Source organism: Brassica napus, chromosome C8 (assembly GCF_020379485.1).
Source record: "Brassica napus cultivar Da-Ae chromosome C8, Da-Ae, whole genome shotgun sequence".
Lineage (NCBI taxonomy): Eukaryota > Viridiplantae > Streptophyta > Magnoliopsida > Brassicales > Brassicaceae > Brassica > Brassica napus.
The window spans coordinates 31,104,300-31,125,186 of NC_063451.1; the positions used below are offsets into that span (position 1 = coordinate 31,104,300).

The 20,887-nt window shown below is 32.7% G+C and overlaps 1 protein-coding gene and 1 long non-coding RNA gene across 6 annotated transcripts; one reads left to right on the plus strand and one right to left on the minus strand.

The window, feature by feature from the left end:
- Positions 1-227: 227 nt before the first annotated feature.
- Positions 228-2,712, minus strand: LOC106381134. Of its 5 annotated transcripts, none has more exons than XR_007327856.1 (7): positions 2,193-2,712; positions 1,615-1,759; positions 1,176-1,536; positions 1,016-1,100; positions 620-925; positions 468-545; positions 228-388 (listed from the first exon to the last, which is right to left on the minus strand). It is a non-coding gene; the product is annotated as an uncharacterized LOC106381134 (long non-coding RNA). The 5 variants fall into 5 exon arrangements; XR_007327854.1 differs by having other exon boundaries at positions 468-558; positions 664-925; positions 2,193-2,710; XR_007327855.1 differs by having other exon boundaries at positions 228-545; positions 2,193-2,708.
- A 2,684-nt stretch (positions 2,713-5,396) lies between these two features.
- LOC106425946 (polyadenylate-binding protein 3) lies at positions 5,397-9,041 on the plus strand. Its single transcript, XM_013866658.3, has 7 exons — positions 5,397-6,026; positions 6,603-7,384; positions 7,474-7,551; positions 7,625-7,714; positions 7,811-8,125; positions 8,232-8,465; positions 8,675-9,041. The coding sequence occupies exons 1-7, from the start codon at positions 5,723-5,725 to the stop codon at positions 8,888-8,890; spliced, it is 2,019 nt and encodes a 672-aa protein (XP_013722112.1). The 5' UTR covers positions 5,397-5,722; the 3' UTR covers positions 8,891-9,041.
- The last annotated feature ends 11,846 nt before the right edge of the window (positions 9,042-20,887 follow it).

A 20,887-nucleotide genomic window follows, 5' to 3' on the forward strand; every position in this document is an offset into this window, starting at 1 on the left:
GAGTATTTCTTTTTCATTGGACGTGTAAAAATTATTTTTAACGTTTTTTTATATTATATTTGCTCTATTAATTTTGTAATAATTTTCCATTGAACACCCAAAAAAAAAACTGCAAGGCAAAAGAATTCACCTGTAGGTCTAAATGCCAAATTGCTCCATAATATTCTAACATTCAAGTTTTCATCGACATAAAAAATTTATTGAAACAGAAATAAGATCATGAGAGATTGACATAAAAGTTGTATAATAATTCTTGAACAAAGCATTGTGGTTTCAGAGAATACTTCAACTCTCAATGCTGACATAGGCAGAATATGAAGACATGTGGCTTTCACTATGTACAAAGATTCTTGGTTTATCTGTAGAGCTCTAGATTTGTTCGCATTAGCTACATCGCACAGATATGGACATAAACTTTTAGAACCCAGGAATATAATGGTATTAACTATAAGGAGAATGATCCCGACCTCTGTTTTCTACACCATCATATGTGTTGGTTGCTGCAACAGAGATTCCAGTTTCTATTCCCCAGCAATCTACGGAGGCTGTGGCAAGCATCTGGAATATGAATTTTGATGTTTAAATGTGGATACTTAAAAATACTCTGTTATTTTCTGACCAGCAGTGCAAATATGTCTGATGTTTAGAGTAGTTGAACTGTACTTTGGTGGTGCCCTATAGGAAGCCTAGGGGGACCCTGTTCAACCTTTTTTTTTAACCTGCATTTAGTCACCAATATTTTGAATGTCAGGGTGTGTTTCCAGTTTTACAAATCTAAAAGAAACATTACGTAATAGATGCTACACTGAGTTTAATGATATCTGAAAACAGTGACATAATCCACAATAAACTTGTTGGAAACCACCATTTCTTTTATGTGCTTGGATCTCTTGGTGAGCTGCTCGAGCAGTCTTTCCCAAAGGCTCTACAATATTACAGTTTGAAGTTGGTGAAGGTCTGATTTTAACCAATCAACTGTGCGTCAGCATGGTGATACAAAGTAGTGAAAGTAAACCTTTAGTGGCTCTCGTAGCTGTGCAGGGTTGTGGCCTTAAAAACTCCTCATTAACCATGACCACCTTTCGATGTTTTTCCAGCCACTGCATTGGGATAAATAATCTCAGTGTGTATAGTTGTTTATTAATTATCTCCTTCTCATAAAATCAACGTAGTACCTGGTTGTTCATTGACTATTTGCGACCAAGCAGTGGAGTTCGTAAGGAAGATGCTTTGAACGCTTGTTATCACTCTGTCGGAGCTGGAGCTTGGTTTCTAGCCGGTGGAGGTGACTTTTTCTTGACCATTGCATGAAGTTGCTTCGTGAATGTTGTAGCTGTTAGCTTAAGTGTTTTCACTGATATAGAACAACATTAAGTTGTACATCTGACGAAACGGCTTACGCATTGAGCATATTGATCTGCGGCGGCTTTAAAGGAGTCACTAAGCTGTAAAAGCATAGTGTTAATCTCATCGGGAGTAGAGAGTGTCCTTGATACACAGAACTTAAAAACCGTTGCTGTCAACATACTCATGCATCTGTAAGCAAAAAAAAAAAAACACATTATATATCAATTAACCAAAATGGTTCCATAAGATGAGTGGTTCATATCTCACATGACCCTGGGGAATAAGTTTGCAGCAGCTTCCACAAATCAGTAACTTGGAGCTCTTTCATCAGCCGTGAAAAGATGTGTTCCCTCAGTGTTTCTAAATCTTGCCTTGCTTTCTCCAAAATGATCACTTGTTGTCTCTACCGAATCTGCCAAAAAAAAAATTATAACCCAAATACAGAGCATATGTGTTTTAAGTCACTGAAAATGAAAACCAAATCAGAAGTTTGATTTACCAGTGAACCTGATCGATCACTTTTGAACTGTTCATAGTGGTATCACGATTTGTTTTCACCACTTTCTCTTGTTAGACATTATATTTTTTTTTTTTTGGTCAAAACTCTTGTTAGACATTATATGTAGAGAAAATATTTGAGATAACGCATTGTCAGCCGAAGAATCAAAGCTTTGATTTTGAAAGATCTTTCCTTTAGTCTTCTACACATAAAGCTCAGCCTATATGAATCAATCCCTAGACGCAAGGTTCAATCTTTCTAACAGCAAACTAAAGACCTAAAAATTGAGTTTTTAACGGGAAGTAACGAAAAACACTTAAGAAGTTGTTTAGTAAGGATTCAGTACTCATCATCCCAGCTTCTTCAACGCCTTTCTTCACATTCCGAGCTTCCCAAAAAGGGAGCAGCCGTGTGACAATTGTCGCCATTACAACGATTCAATGCAGAGAGCCATAGTTGGGAAGCCGTCATGGTTTGGATAGTTTTTTGGCCGTTTGTGGAGAGGAGAGTCACAACGCTTCTTTGAGATAATGAGTGTGAGGAAGCTGACAGAGGTGGTGATGAGGAATAAATGAAACGCGGGAGGAGTGGAATAATCAAGGAAAAACTCGGAGTAAAGAACAGATTAATGGATGGTTGAGACGTTAGGAAGATCGAACGCAGCTTTAAGTCTCTGTGAAATTTCGTAGGGGGGTCGTCTTGAGAGGAAGAAGGAAGGTCGCAGGCGTGAAAGGAAAAATGAAGAAGAAACCTAATCGTGTGGGCTTGTAACAGATGTTCAAAGGAATGGGCTAAATGATTGGGCTTAATATGAAAATGTAATAAAAGTCCAGTTCGAATAAGTGGCATTAAAGAACCAGATTGCACAAAAATCACAAATAGCTTGGTATAGCGACACGTGTCACGAAAAACCCCACCCTATGTGGTGACGTGGACGCATGAGGTGAGAGAAAACCCTCCTTTATTGTTATAGATAAAGGCAGCGTTGACGGAGTGTTCAAAACTAAATGCATGATTTCATGTTTATATAGAAACATAGAACTCACGTATACATGCATTTTGGCTAACTTATTATAAATGTAATTAAACCCTTTAGTTTTAAATGAATATTATTAATATGGCTCCATATAACCCACTGCACCTTTAAATTCATTTGGTACTAAAGATCCTCTACTACCAAGTGACATCAGAGCCCATTTAGTCTTTTCAAGATGCAGCCCACAAATTTCACCATGAAAATTATGGATTTGAAACAGTTCCATCGCAATAGACGGTATAATTTAACTAAACCAAATAAAAACAGAGATAAGCATAGCCAACAACTTAACTAAATTTACACAATAACATATTAAAAAAAACTTGTAATTATATAATTTTATAAATTTCTAGAGTTATTAATTTTAAAAACAGTTTATCGCAATTCTATATTTTTAAATTAAATTTGGGTTTGTTCAAAAAATAAATAAATTTAATTTGGGTAAAATAAGTAAAATAATTTAATTTAATATTCGTATAAAATGTTAAATTTTAAAATTCGAATTTTATAACTTTTTCATATACTATTTGATTTATATACTACAACAATTAAGTAAACACTAACCAATCCCATAAAACTCATATTTTGAACATGAAAGCGCTAATAACGTTAATGGTCGATCAAATCATTACGAAGATAAGATATGAAAACACCAACACATATGAATTCGCAGTCATTTTTATATCAAATTAATCAAGTTGTGTAACTTCCAATGTTCCATTCATTCCCATTATAGAAAACACGAAAAAACAAAAGTTAAAAAGCAAAGGACAAAATCACATATATAAAATTACAGAACGGATCATCAATGTACCGGGCCACACGGTTGCGCTTTTGATTCAAATGATACAGTATCACTTTAACGTATATTTCAATTCTAACAAACATAATAAATGCAATGGATTAATTTTCTTACATTACTCAAATTTTAATTAAATCACAAATAATATTTCTGTAAGATTATAAGATTCTTTTTTGGTTTTTTGTTCATTCTATATTATTTACATATTCATCACCATATCGTCATATTTTATTTTTTTTACTGATATAAAAACTACACAATTGAAAAGAGATGAAAAGACTTTCCTCGCAATATACATGGATCGTAAACTCGTTAAACCCAACTTTGAGGAACTAAATATAGTTTTATATGTTGTTATTTGGTCAAAGAACAAAAATAGACTACCTTCTCTATTTATGGTACTGTTTACAAATATCTTTAGTCATGACTAGAGACCAAATCAATAGTTGTTAGCTATACTCCTAAAAATAGCTATACTCCTAGACACAGATGGGTGCTTGTACTTTAATCCAATCGAAATTTGTCAAAATTTATCGTAAATCAAATTACAAGTGTGATATTTGAAAAAAAAAATGGATGAATCTATAAGAGAAAAGTGATATCTTAAATCTCAAAAACATTAAATCAGTTTAATTAGAGAGAGAGAGAGAGAGAGAGAGAGAGAGAGAGAGAGAGGTGTTCACCTAGCAGTATATATAAAAAGAATCATATTGAAGATGTCTAGTTAAACTTTTGAAGAACTTCATACTATAGTTACAGTAATCCATGATCTGGTCAAAATAATCTAAAAATAGTTTAGTGTTCTATTTGTGGTAATGTAGATAAATATCTTAGCCATGACCAAATCAGTAGTTCCCAGATTCGCAAACTCTACTCCTTAAGATAGATGGGTGTTTGTTCTGTACCATTATTATACAAGCTAGTCAAATGTTATCAATACATTTGTTAGTAATTAGTATGTATATATGAGGGAATACCACAAATATAATTAAAAATAAAAATGATCATCTTGAGTGTATTAAATTTTATTCAACATGGTCAAGTAAATCTGGTCAGACGTCGGTAGATCTTCGTAGAACGGCTAAAGTGATGCAATTAGGCATAGGTCTACATAAAGCACATAGTATTTTCGGTTGTCGAATCTTCTATATAATCTTTCTCGTATCATAATTGTAATATCCTAATAAATCATCGTTAAAAAAAAAACTAAAAAATTAAGATTTTGTATAAAACTTTAAAATATTAAATCATGTGACTTCCGTATAAACCATTCTATATATAATATTTTTTTGAGAAAATATATATAGTTATTTAACTTCTAAAATCAGTATAATATAGTATTGATATTGTTTATTATTCATAAATATTTTGATATTATGTATGTTAATATATTTTTAAATAACATTCTAAGAGTTACGTTCTTATTAAAAAATGTTATCAATATCTTAGATCATTTGTATTATTTCTAAAATCTTAAATTATAACATATACGAAAATATTATGGTCTAATGGTTTATAAAAAGATTTGGTTCGTTACACCTTTCAGTTTTTTGTGTTATAGAACTATATGAATCATCTAGTTCCAGACTCACTGAGATATATTATTTTATCCTGATTTTTCTTATGGTGTATAAAAAAGCACTACTAATGTGAAAGAGACATCATCATCCTGAATTTTGAGACTATAAAACACACACAAACAAGTAAAAATACAAGAGAAGAAAAAAAATTGTAACTCTTTTCATATTAAAAATAAATAAAATAAGTCATTTTCTCATCTATAAATACCTTAGACACACTCTTCACATCGATTCGATTTTCCCCTCACCAATCCCTCTCGATCATTGGAGGAAAAAACTAAAAGGCAAAAAAAAATCGACATAAGAATAAAAACAATTTCCCTTTAAAATAAGGAAATTATAAACTTCGAAGAAAATATACAAAACACAATCTCTCACACTTAAAGCCCCTAGAGAATCTAATCCTCCCATTATTCTTTTTAGGATCGGTGATTCTCTAAAAAGGTAAACGCACGAGCATGGCGGCCGCGGTTGCGACGGGGGTTGCACCGTCGACAATGATTGATCAAGTTCCGAGTCCGACGGCTCAGACTTCGGTTCAGGTTCCGGTTTCGGTACCGGTTCAATCTCCAGTGGTTGCGGCTGATCAAACGCACCCGAATTCATCGCTCTACGTGGGAGATCTAGACCCGAGAGTGGCCGAAGCACATCTGTTCGATCTGTTCAAACATATCGCTAGTGTTGTCTCGGTACGAGTCTGTCGCGATCAGAGCCGTCGATCTTTGGGATATGCCTACATCAATTTCAGTAACCCTAATGATGGTAAAATACACGTTACTCTATCGCTTCATGCTCGAGTTAGGGTTTCATGTAATCAAACACACTCTCATGAATTGCATTACAATAAAGAGAATTATACTAAGTTGATTGATGGTACATTCACACTAGTATTACGATCATCGTTTTTTTCACCTTTTAATAATTATATTTGCGAAAACCTTATATTCATATTCTTTTTTTTGTTCTTTAAAAAAACTTCATATTCTACTATTCATGCAAATCACTATGTTCCAATGTAGCGTTTTGTTAGACCTGCTATTTAATTATAGTCAGTATATTGTAACACTGATGCATCATTGACATGTATCGTTTGAATACAGGAGTCAGGAGCATTCGTAGATGTCGCTCATGCAACTTTTCTATAAAGATTCTTTCAATAGAAAAAAACTTTTCTATAATGATATGCTTGACAAAAACGTGATTAATTAGTGTGTTTGGGCCTTTATATATGTCATCGCAGATGCAAGCTAGTCTTTTACTTTTACAATAACGATCTTATATATTTCTAAGCTATTTATATATGATTGGTTAACTAATAAACGTGAGTTATTTTCCTAGCTATCCGCGCAATGGAGGCCTTGAACTACACTCCCCTCTTCGACAGGCCCATCAGGATCATGCTCTCGAACCGTGACCCCAGCACGCGAAAGAGCGGCAAAGGTAACATTTTTATCAAAAGCCTAGACGCCTCTATCGACAACAAGGCCTTGTTCGAGACCTTTTCGAGTTTCGGAACCATCCTCTCATGCAAAGTTGCAACTGACGTGACCGGACAGTCCAAGGGATACGGGTTCGTCCAGTTCGAGAAGGAGGAATCTGCTCAAGCAGCAATTGACAAGCTAAACGGAATGCTAATGAACGACAAGCAAGTATACGTGGGACACTTCATCAGACGCCAAGAACGCTCTCGGGAAGAAAACGCCCCTACGCCGCGTTTCACTAACGTGTACGTCAAGAATCTCCCCAAGGAGATTGGTGAGGACGAGCTAAGGAAGACGTTTGGTAAATTTGGATCGATTTCGAGCGCGGTTGTGATGAGGGACCAGAGTGGAAACTCGAGGTGTTTCGGGTTTGTGAACTTTGAGTATGCCGAAGCAGCGGCGCAAGCCGTTGAGAAGATGAATGGGATTAGCTTAGGGGATGATGTGTTGTTCGTTGGGAGGGCGCAGAAGAAGTCTGAGAGAGAGCAAGAGCTGAGAAGGAAGTTTGAGGAAGAGAGGATGAACCGGTTTGAGAAATCTCAAGGAGCAAATCTGTATTTGAAGAATCTTGATGATAGCGTTGATGATGAGAAACTCAAGGAGATGTTCTCTGAGTTTGGAAATGTAACCTCTTCCAAGGTAATAGCAAAAAAAATGCATGCAAATATCTTTTTTTTATTGATGTTACGTTTGTGTTTGAACACAACTCCTCTAATAATATGTGAAAGGTTATGGTTAATCCACAAGGAATAAGCAGAGGGTTTGGTTTTGTTGCTTATTCCAATCCTGAAGAAGCTTCAAGAGCCGTGAGTTGCCTAAAGCTTTTTTACTCTTCTCTTTTGACATCTGAGATATGAAGTAATATTTATAACAATGCAGCTGAATGAAATGAACGGGAAGATGATAGGAAGGAAACCACTTTACATAGCTCTTGCGCAGCGCAAAGAAGATAGACAAGCACATTTACAGGTTTCTGAATCAAACTCTCTTTATTCACATTTATTTTTTTAAAATGTGGTTTGTTAAAGCTGTGTTGTGTGACTGATTACGTCATGCTATTTTCAGGCGCTGTTTTCACAGATTAGAGCACCAGAGTCAATGCAATCTCCAATGACGGGGTTTAATCACCCACGAGGTGGACCAATGCATGGTCCACCTCAGCACATGTACGTAGGCCAGAATGGGCGTTCAAGCATGGTCCCATCCCAGCCCATGGGATATGGATTCCAGCCTCAGTTCATGCCCGGGATGCGTCCAGGTTCTGGCCCACGCAACTTCATCATGCCTTATCCTCTTCAGAGACAAACTCAGGCCGGTCATAGAATGGGATTTGGGCGCGGTGCTACTAACATGCCACATCACATCCAACAACAGCAACAAGTATGTTAAACTAACATAGTTTTGTTTATAGTTTTTAAGCTAATCGCCGACAAAAAAAAAGTTCTTAAGCTAATCATGAGACTGAATTTGTGTTGGATATTTGCAGCTTATACACCATAACCCGAGCCCGGGAATGAGATATATGAATGGTGCGGGTAACGGGAGGAACGGATTGGAATTGAGTGTTTCACAAGGAACGTTGCCTCCAGTCACGCCTTTGCCAATTGATGCTTCTTCAATTGGTATTGTTGCTCCTCAAAATCACCAGAAAGCTCCTCTACTTCCAATCTCTAAGCTCACTTCTCTCTTAGCTTCTGCTAGTCCAGCTGATCGCACACGGGTTTGCCCCTTCTTTCCTCTACATCTCAGCTAACCTCATATGAGACCTAGCTAGGTTTCCATTGTTTTATATTGCTTTTACATTTAGTGTATAATTTGTAAACAAATCCATTAGCTTTATAACATCTTTTAAAGAACATGTTAAAGAGATTTGATTAAGATTGGCAAGTTAATGTAACATGTATATTGTGACTTGGTTGGACTCTACAGATGCTCGGAGAGCGACTATACCCACTTGTGGAAAGGCAGGAACCACTTCACGTGGCTAAAGTGACAGGAATGTTGTTGGAGATGGATCAGGCCGAGATATTGCACCTGATGGAGTCACCAGAGGCACTCAAGTCTAAAGTTTCTGAGGCATTAGATGTTCTCAGGCTTTCTGCTGATGCACCTGATCATGATCTTGGTTTCTCTACCATCGACTGAAATCTCCACCTTCTTTTTTATTTTCCTAGTTTTATACTATGGAGTCTTTCTTTAGTCTTTTTAGAAACTTTCTATTTATTAAAACTTATGGTTTTGAGTCTTTTAACTTAATATTTGGTCCATTTTATTTTAGAGTTTCTGTTCCGGACGATGATGATTTTCTTAATAATGTCATTAACCAGAAGTTGAATTTATTCGAATGTGTCCTACTTGAATTTGTGGTTTGCATTCATCATTCTTGATTTCAGTTGTGTATGTGCACAAAATTATTTTTTGATGGTTTTTAAACCGGAAACAAGCAACTCAGTGATTATAACATTTTCATTTCACAATAATAAATGTTTGACATATTTGGTTTATGTTGCTCGCATATTCACTGAATCACAACAAGAATCTACTTCAATTAGTTTATTCTTGACTATATATATATATACTAGTGGTCTTCCGGCGCGTAATCGTCTATTTTATACTTAAATGAAATTACAATTTATTTTATGGTCTTAGTAAAGAAAATATGTTCAAAATATAAAGATGAATATATGTTGAAAGAGAATGATATTTTTTTATTATCTATTTGATAGTAATTAGTGATAGTACTGTATTATTTTGTTTTGAAGTTGTGTAGATCAATGTAGAAAAGTATAACTGATTGTGACTGCTTGATTCAATAAAAGTAGAATAAAAAGTTGATAGTCATAACAAAGTAAATTCATTTGAAACTGAAACATAAAATAAAGTTGATATTAAAATGTAAATGCTTGTGTTTGTTTTTGTGATTATCTTGTTTAAACGAAGATAATAAATTGTTTCATCCTCTTAAAGTTGTAACAATCTTCGCATACTTTGTTTATGTCAAAGATGTGGCAATTTGTTGGGGGCTTTATTGGTTAAATACTTTGTCTTCAAAAAGATCATGAATCGAGTAAAAAAATTCTTAATCATGCTTTTACATTGATCGGATTTGAATTGATTATTTTCTCAGGATAGCTTATTCAAAAATTCTTTTTCCTCTTCAAAATTGTCTATGTGTAACATTAATATATCATAAAGATATGTACCATTATTAGTGTTTCCGGATTGGCGAAGATGATGGTATTTTTTGAGAGATTGAGGTGGAAGAAGTATTGATTTAACCCCTCCGTGTAATGAGTTTCTGGATTGTCATTATCCCAACATTGATTAATTAACTAAATTTATTGATTCATCATCCTGAGTGGTTCCGCTGAAAAATATTGTAGGCTAAGGTTTTTGAAATAGACGTCAGGGTCTGTGTCTGAAGAGTTTCCATCATAGCTGTCAATGCTTTCGTTTGAGTTATAGTTGTTGACTAAAGTATTTAATACCATCTAATTTGTTCTTTTTGTGTTTTTTGAATATAGTTGAGAAATATGTTTTCCTGCGAATCTTAAATATTTATTTTATATTTAATTAAAAATAATAATAACTTTTAAATTTTTATTTTATTTTTCTTTTTGCATATCATATATTTATTTCATCATTTAAAAGTCATGAAAATTTAATTATTTATTATTTGTCTACTTTAATTTTAGTAGTTATATATTGAATTATTATTTAAAACAGTTGTTGCTTATATTTAACATAGTAAATATATAATTGTTTTTGTACGCTAATTTATTGAATCCAATAACACTATCTTCTTCTTTTAGTTTCTCAAATTATAAATTGAAACGGTGGAAAACAGCGAATCTATTATTATAAGTTAGCTAAGCAGCATTAAAACCTAATAGTAACTATTATTCTTTATAGATATACATGTTTGTTTGAATCTATATATGTCGATATTTTGAAAACGAAATGAACTATGTTAATAATATGATCAAACATTTTTTTCTAAATTTTGAATTTTCCAAAATATGTAACGAATTTCCAAAAAAAATATAAAATATATATATTTAAAATAGTGTATAATTTTATATTTCTTGTGTTAATTCATAAGACTATAGAACTTTAACTATAATAATAAAATAACTGATTTAAATAACCGATTCATAAGACTATATATAGATCTTGTAGTAATCCACCTATTCACTTTTATAGGCATTTAGTGTGCCTCTTTACATTAGTGATTTGATTTGGTTATCTTAATCAAGCATGATTTCAGCTTTCTGCAGCCTTCCAGGTTCTATTATTCACGTGATTATCACTTCCATTTTATTGCGGACAATTATCATTTTTTAAGGTCACAATTTGTGAATATTAAATAGTTATGTGGAGAATAAATTAAAAACATACAAAGAGATTTGTATTTCTTAGATGATCATGACGTTGATGTTAATTTAGGATTGATTCCACTAAAATATAAAAATGTTTTGTTTCTTTCCAAACATTTGATAGTCGATTACAAATTTGATTTTTTTTTAAATACGTAAGTTCAATAATAAGAAGTTCGGTTGCTATCAAAGTATCCTTGGGCGAGTATCACTTCTGGAAGATCTGGTTTGGAAAGTACCAGTAATTGACTCAAGTTAGTTGATGGTGATATGATAAAGAAAAACATATATAGATACTGCAGCGAGTTGCTCAAAAAAAAAAAACTGCAGCGTAATGTATATTAAGCCCTTCTCTGGTTGTAGAGAAATGCTTGTTTTGATCTTCCAAAGTTAACTTTTGCTGAAACGCACTAAAGTTCTTATTATACATTATAATCAAAACTGAATGAGTTGATCATATCTATTCACATGTTTAACTCATAATATACAAACGACAAAGAAAAAAAGTAAATTGTTGACTTTGGTGACAAACTTTAGATTAAACAATCGGATGGATTGATATATTAACATCGCAGTGGAGAGCGCCTTCTGCATATTCCCAATATTTTCTCCCAAATACCTCATATGACATCAGATCGAATCCCACTTCTTATATGAAGTTCATAAACAATTTTAATCGCATGTATCAACCCCACAAGTACTCCTCCTTTCTTGACATTACGGGCTTCCCAAAATCAGAGCATGCACGGGTCAGAAGATCACTAACCATGTAGTAACCAGCCAAATATTCAGGAGTGGCACTGATTGGCACTTGTGAATCATAAACTACAAGTCCGAGCTACAATACGTATAACATGTTAACTATGGAACAATCATAAAATATGACAAACAATCTAAGAGCACAACTTACTTTTGACCACTTGCTTAATGGGTCTGGATCTGTGTTTTAAAAAGCGCTAGGCGCACTAAGGCGATATGCTCCTAGCTTTGCGCCTTGCGCCTTGCGCCATGGCGCATTAAATCGCTCGCCTTTGGGACGTTTCTCAGTTCCGGAAAGTTGTTTCAATTGGTTCTAAATTGGTTCAATAAACCTTCTTCTTGGTTAATTAGTTTATTAATTGAGTTGGTTCATTAAAATAACTTGAAATGCACATGGTTTAGTGAATTAAATCGGGCTGAGTTATTATTAGAGTTAATTAGGTTACAGTTAGTCGTCTTCTTCACTTAGAGTATGTAACAGAACGGCCGCCATGTCACGATTAGAACGTAGGACATAAATAAAGTTAGGTCAAAACATTATGTTTTGATAGGAATCTACAAGGCGTGCCTTTCAAGCGCTTTTGGTGCCTTAGATGCCTTAGATTTAAGCTAAAAGTGCACAATGGCGTGCGCCTTAGGGACCATACCCTCGCCTGGGAGGTGCATGGCGATGGGACTGTCGCCTGAGTGCGCCTTGCGCCTTGGCGCAAAAGGCGCTCGCCTTTTAAAACACAAGTCTGGATTGACTCCTCTGTTCAAAAGCACATCAGCAAGATCCCGTCTCCGAGTCTAAAAACAAAACAAACATCACACTTGCATAACAACAAAAGACATAAGCTATAACCAATGATATATCAGAACCAAGATTACCTTAAGTGTGTTTGTCCAGATAGATGAAGGCCTTTGCTTATCAAAGGCATCAATTATTTCCATAAGTTTAATTTCCACAAGTTCAATAGGAAGAAACAGCTGCATGAGAAAACCCCAATTCAACCTCCATAAGTAGAGAGCATTGGCAACATCAAAAAAAAGGAACTTGAAATAAAAGAAAAGAGAGAGAGTAAATAAACCTCAAACAAAGTTCCAATAAGAAGACTATAGCCATAATAAGAAGCAAGATCAGATTTGAGCTGTTCAGCGCAATCTTTCCTGCTCGCTCCTTTTGGCCTCAGACCGTTAAAATTCGACAGAGCTCTAACAACTGAAAGAAACATGAAATGACTATTATACAAACATTCAACAGTATATAAAGAAACAAACTTTGAGAAATGTTACTGACTCTCTTTGATTCTACTTTGCGGTAGAGGAAGATCAGGTGGCCCACGATATTCTTCTTCAAGCTCCTGGACACATAACAAAACAGCAGTTAGTTCTTGTCTCATTCTCACGGAAGGAACCAAGATTCGTTACCTCTTCAGTTGGCAGGCGAAACGTATCCTGTTAAGATTTTTCACCAGGTCCAACTTCCTTGTTGAAATCGAGATGCTCAGCATCAGCATCTTCCTCCTTCTTCACTTTCGCTCTGTCAATAAATTTCGTTTGAGATGAACTATACATTGCAGGAAGTTGGGATGCCATAATTATAGCTGAAGCTGAAGCCGGTTACGGTGGGATACGAAGAGGTAGATTGATTGCTTCTAGTGAAAGGAGTGGATTAACTATGGGTAACGCGGAGTAAAGAACAGAGTTATGGATGGTGGAGACGTTATGTAGTTTGGAACGTCGCTTTAGACTTCTGTGTGTTTTCATCGTTGAGTTCGCGGCGCTAGAAGAAGACGATAGAGGGAGGAACCGTAATGCACGTGGGTTTCCAACATGTGTGTTTAACTTTGGGTTTTCGGTTTGGGGTAAATGTGCAAAATAAATAAAAGCCCAGATCATATCAATGTATTAACAGACCCAACAGAAAACCAAAAATCGCAAACAGCTTTAGGTGTCGACACGTGTCAGCGATTGCCCCTCCCTCCATGGTGACGTGGCGCAAGAAGGAGGGAGTATATTCTACTTTATTGTATAAGATATATAATAATGGTACTAACATTATTTGAGAAGTGATTTGCCACATGTCATTTCTATAATCACTTTAACAAAATAGATGTGACATGCCTATTAAAATTGATGACATGACTTATTAGTAAACATGATATTAACGATTATATTTAATGTTAATTTATATTTTTGGTACATTTTTTCGAATATGGGTAATATAACTCATACAATGTTGATTTATAATTTTGGTAAACTTTTTAAAATATGTTAATAATTCATACATCATCATTAAAATAAATATATTAAAATCAGACATTACAAATTTTGAAATATTATTTAATCCTATCTTTTCATAATTATAAAAAATTTATTACTAAAATGTTCAAAAATGTTATACATTTTTTTAAAAAAAATTATAAATTTTAATTGTAAAATCATTAGTTTCTCATATATTTATAAATTTTATATACTGTTAAGTTTAAATAATTGATAATTATATTTTTTGTGAATTTTATACAAGTTGATTTAATATATGTAAAAGTGAAATATATAGAAAAATCTATCTAAGATTATAATTTTAAATATATACATATATATTCTTAAATATAATTTAACATAAACAAAATTACTTTTATCTTAGACTTATGTTTAATTAAATCAAATTTATATTAAAATATTGGTAAAAAATAAAATTAACAATATCAATAAAAGAAATTAATTATAATTTAAATTTAAATGTTTTTAATCCACCATTAGATATAACATCTGCTGGAACTTCTGTTTGCCAAACATGCAAGACCACTCTGTAGTCTCAGCCTCCTCTCGAGTCTCTAAGAATTTTCCAGTAACAAGAACATATATTTTTTTGCAAAAGAAAACAAGCACATACCTATCTTTTGATTCCCCAAAAGGACAACCAAATTACTAGTGTTACCTTCACGTCACAACCCAGTGACCCACATAAGTCCAGTCTAGAGCAAAGTCAATAATGCTAAAGTAAAGAGCTGTTCCTCTAACAGGGAAGGACTCATAACATATACAGACAAGTCCCTCCTCGAATTATGATTATTGGACCCATCCTCACTCTGAACTTCTTCCCAGTAGACTGTTGAACTGGAATGAGTAAAAGACTCAACTGCATCAGCAATTGAAATTGAAATTGTCCATTTTTTTCTTCACCGCCTAACCAATGCTGTTTCATCGTAGATAGATATGGAGTTTTTTCTCTTGAAGCTAAACTGCTTATAGCATTTAGCAATATATCTGCAGTTGATACGAAAACGCTGAAGATTAGCTTTCAGACCAAGTAAATTTCAACCTTTTAACAAGATGAGTCCAGTGTAAAGTTGCAAACCTTGTCTTGGAGCCACATGGTATGATCTGCTGTAAATCTTGAATTTACTTCCAGATTCTGTGGGCGCTTGTAACAAAAAACTAGAAAAACGATACATAATGAATACATAGCCTATTTAGGACCTGACTAGCAGCGGTTGCGGGTGGTTGCAATTTCTATTGGTTGTAAGAGATTTGTACTGGTTATGCGGTTAGAAATTGGTGCGTTTGCGGGATATGTATGACTGGTTAACTACCAAATGCAGCAGCGGTTAAATAATTAATTAACAATATTTATATTTTATATAATTATAAAAATATCAAAAATCATAACATTATAATAAATAGAAAATTTATATTTAGAAAATTATAGTTTTAAATTTTTAAAAATTATAGAAAATATTTTTATTTTCAAATTTTATAAAATTAATTAAAATATAATAGATATATTTTGTATTTTTTTTATAATTCCAATTTTAAAATTTTATTGAATATTTTTACCTTTGTATTTATATTGTTTTAAGAAGATTATCCTCCTACAACCGTCCACAACCGCAAACGCTAGCTGGAATCAGGTTTTGAATTTATAAGGTTTAGAGCGGTTTGAAGCGTTTTAGAGCAGTTTGAGTGATTGTTGCGTTGTTGCCAACCGCAAAAGCTGTGTTTGCGGGTGGTAGGGGAAAACCAGTCATACCCTTAGACAAATAGACTTAGAACTGTTTATAACTTTTGAACATGGACTCCTATAGTCTGGCAAAATCTTGCATAGTAATCTGAGTATTTGGTCCAGAATTTTTTGCTCGCTGTTAGGCTGCATAGGTAAACTTTCAGCTCCAGAGCCACATTTTCCCAGAATCTCTTTCCAAATTTGGGAATCAAGAAGGAATCAGTGACCTTTTTTTTGTCTCGTCAGCCATTTGTTACTTAAGTACCGTTGATAGTTCTACTTTTGGCTATCATTATGGAAGAGTCTGTTACGGGAACTATGCGAAGCTTTTGGCTATCATTATGGAAGAGTCTGGCTGCTTAAAAAGGCAAAGACCATATATATAACGTTTGCAAGTATCAGACGGTAATTACAAGAACTTACGCTTCCATTGGACATAATGATAGTATTAATTATGCATAACATAAGATACATACTACTTCTAAGGTAAGGCATCCTTCACGTGCCAACATGACATTATGCGTGAAAGAAGGAATACCTGATTCAGCATCTTCAAGTTTTGGGGTATGAACACCATAAACATTTGCTGCTTGAGAATGATAGTTATGATCAATGTTCTAAAAATTGCTAGGCGGTAACTAGTCGCTTTATAGAGGACTAGCGACTAGGCGAACTATTCGAGGCTTAGGCGAGGCATAGGCATTAGCAAATTATCGATTTATTATATATATATATATATAATACATTTTATGACATATTTTAGTTTTAAGTATAATTACAAAATTATTGTGAAAATTTATCAAAATTAGATATACAAAACAAAACAAATTTGACAAATTTTTAGATTTATAATAATATTATTGTTTAATTTAACATATTTAGACCAAGTTAAACCGACTTAAACTAATTTAAAACAGTTTAAACCAACTTTAATAATATAAAGCGGTATAAATCGGATTTTAAGAAAATTATTTCGGATATAACCGATTTGCCGCCTAGACACCGCCTATACTGCTTTTTAGAACTTTGGTTATGATCATATTGATTAATGCTGTCAGAACATGTCCACCCTTGAATTGGCCAGTTACACAAACTTCGAATATTAATTAGTTATGTAAATGCCTTAAAACATTATGAAGATATTTGTACATTTGATGGAAAATTCATAGTTTTCAAAGATGCATATATATATTATCAAAAAGAAAGAAAAAAATGTGGAAAGAGATAATAAAATAAGCATCACTTTATGATACACCTGATCAATTATATATTTTTCACGTTTTATTAAAAAAATTATGAATTTATTAAAAATATGTAGTTCATGTTGGAAACATCTTTACTGAAAACATTAGATTCCAGCAAAAATAAGCATTTTAAAGTTCCAATGACAAAATTTATAACAAATTCATCATTCTTCCCCAAACATTGCATTAAAAATAACTTATTTTTTCACTCAGAAATTAGTAATTTTTCAATCTATAATGATATAATCTATTAATTTTAACATTAATTTCAGAAACATTTTATATATTAAAAATATTTATCATCATTTTTCATTCTACACACTTCTATCTATAGTTATTTTGTTAAAAAGTTACATATAAAATTTGATATTGTTTCCCCCGCAAGCCGCGGAGGGTTCCAGATCCTAGTATATATAATAGAGAATATAAGGGTACCAAATATATTCTTGATGCTGAAAATAATATCAAATCATTTGTGCTAAATTCTACAGATATGTAGATCCGACTCTTAAATCAATTAGAAGTAAATATATGGTAATTTCTAGATTTTAGCCTCCCACAATAACTAACTTGACTATTCTAAATGATTTTTTTTATTAATTAAGCATAATGAACATTAACCATATATAGAGTAATGCATCAATAAAGGTATTCTATATATTTACAACTTGACTTAATATTGTTATTTATTATTTCATCATTAGTTACAATGCAGTAATGACAAAATTTATTAACTCATAACCTTTGCCACAAATACATAAGAGAACCAATGTCGAGTTGGCCCAGTGGTAAAACGGTTGCGGCTGTAACTTCCGCCACGCGGGCTCGATTCGCGCTGGGAGAAACTATTTACAATGCTTGGGTTCCCGGCAAAGAGGTGAAAATACATAAGAGAATATTTGAAACAAACTTGTTTTTCACGATTTGCTTTCCAAAACAGATTGTTTCTTACAAACCGAAACCGGCCAGCATACCAAACTTCAGTACATTTTGGTTAAGCCTTTTGAACTGAGTCGGTTTGGCAATTAACATATCATTGGACTAAACTTATAGTGATAATTCATCTATTATAGTGTTTGGTCAAAACTCAATAAACTGAAGAATAAACATTTTATTTACCTTACAAACGACCAGCAGCTCAAATGTTTGAAAATAAAGGATTTCGAATTACATTAGAGTGGTAGTGCTTACATTTATATAAGAGCTCATTATCACCTTGATACATGCAGAATATGCAGATTGTGGTAATGCTTACATTTTTTATCGATTCACACAAAAAGTTGATCTCATTGTCTCATACTCTCATTTATAATGCAATGTTTGTTCTTAACACGTAAGCATTGATATTTGTTTGGTTCATTGTGCACAAGGACATCTCCATCCCCACTCTATAATTTACTTCAAAAATAGAGTGGAAAATGGAATATGAATAAAAATAAAAAACCACTCTATTTATTGAGTAATCTTTTTTTTTTGTCATTCTTCTATTTTTCACTTCATTTTGCAGTAATTATGGAGTGGGATTGGAGATATTCTAATATTGCTGGTAGTATGCGTTCATATTAGGTACTATGCGTTTTGAATGTCCCTTATATATTAAAAGAGAAGCATTACAACATATTTTTGTAGCCACGTATCATCACCACAATCATTTATAGAATCCTTAGAAAAATATGTTGGTCCATATAAATATATAATAATTTTTTTATTAAACTAACCATAAATTAATCATGAATGTTCTTCATTGTTTCCGTAAATAAAAATCACGGAATTACCTAATGTGGCTAAAGTATATATGACAATTAATGATTTTGAATAATAAAGATTTGATAAAAAAAATAGTCTAATTCTCTATCATTTTTTAAAAATTTAACTTACTAAAATAAATTAAACAACCACATTAACTATATAATAAAAATTTAGATTTTTTCGTATATATTATATTTTGAATTTTTGAAAACGACTATAAATGACTAAAATTGTTAAAAATCTCACATTTAAATTTTTGTGATCCATGTTTAAAATTTCTGTTATAGCAAGATTCAAATTATTACAAAATTACATAAATAGGAAGTTTCATTTAATAAATATTATATATATGTATATTAATATTTTTTAAAAATAAATTATATACCATATAAAAATACAATATATTTTAATTTAGAAATTTGCTTTGAATTTTTTTGATAAACATTTTGAACAAATATTGAAAACTTAATATTTAGATTTTAAACTTTGCATTGAATTTTTTTTTAAAATTATAAATTACTAAAATTATTAAACATCTCACAAATTGTTTATTGTTATCAGTCATTTAAATTTTTTGTTGTAAAGAAATACAAATGATCAAAAGTAATATGAGTATAGAATATTTTTTAAGAGATGTCAATATTAAAAATGTACTATATATCTATGTTAATATCATTTAAACTTAATTTTATACCATAAAAAATAGAAAAAGTGTTCCTATGGATTAATAGAATTTATTTATGTAGTTGCGCCAATTTAATTATATACGTAATAGTTACTAAATTTTTAATTATTCAATATATAATTATTATTTCATAATATGTAAAAAAATATAATATATAAAAGTAATTTATATATAATATTCATCCCGCGCAAAGCACGGATCTTAACCTAGTCATATGTAATTTTAGTTGGCAAGTGGAATCAATTAGAGATATATAAATATGCATGTGTTGCCTTTCATAGGCCAAAAAAAATACAGTGATAACATTTAAGGGATACCTTATTATATGCAGCTAATATAACATTTCTTAGACAGATTAAATTGGACTAACCTATTTTGAAATCAATTCTAATGATGACATTTCAGCAAAATTGAGATGTAATAAATTGACACATCAGCAAAATTAAATTGTAAATATTAAAAAATATAAAGTTACTATTTTTTAAATAGTTCTCAATTAATATATAGAGGATCAAATATTTTTCAAGTATATGCCAATCTTTTTCCAAGTCTACAACTAAACGAATGCCACTAAAAATCAAATCATTTGCAATTGCGCAAGATTAAAACAAAAGAATACCAACTTTCACGATGTAACCATCGGCCCTGGATCTGACGGGTCGCTAGGATTTTTGTCGGGCTGACTGAACAAGATGTCTTTGATAACCTGAACATTTTGATGAATGAGTAAAAGACTTGAGAGTGAATCTAACGGATTCATGAACCAAAACGGAATAAATAGCCATCAGACTGTTGTGTTTACTCACCTGTGACATTAGTCCATGCACCTGCTCAACAGTTATCTTGGCACTATCCCGAGTTATCTTAGCGAGCGGAGGCTCCTCCTGGAAGAAAACACACATAGTTAGGCTTTTTTTTTTGTTAGCAAACATTTACAGATTCATGTTGACTCTGTAAACCAGATCGGTAACTCCGCATCCATGTGAACGACGAAAGACGGTTGTTTCCTAGCACTGCGTGCTAAGCTATCCGCCCGTAGGTTCTCCGTCCGGGGTACATGAACGATGTCTGAGTTGAGGAAGCTTCCTTTTAAAAGTTTGATATCTTCTAGATAACTTTCAAATGCTGACCATTTTTCTGGTTCTGAAACCATCTTCACCAATTGAGAACAATCCGTCGCAAACGTCACCTAGAACTGCCTTAGATTCTTCATACATTCCATTATCCAAATTAATGCCTCCACTTCCGAGTGAAAGGGTGAGAGACATGTCCTTACAGTCCTTGCCCCTAATAAACCATCAAAACCCGGTAAAGTGTTATACCAATCTTGTCCTGAAAATA

Coding starts and splice junctions, on each gene's coding strand:
- LOC106425946 (XM_013866658.3), top strand. CDS start 5,723: ATGGCGGCCGCGGTTGCGACGGGGGTTGCACCGTCGACAATGATTGAT. Junction 7,715..7,810: donor ATAGACAAGCACATTTACAG/GTTTCTGAATCA, acceptor TGCTATTTTCAG/GCGCTGTTTTCACAGATTAG. Junction 8,126..8,231: donor ACATCCAACAACAGCAACAA/GTATGTTAAACT, acceptor GGATATTTGCAG/CTTATACACCATAACCCGAG.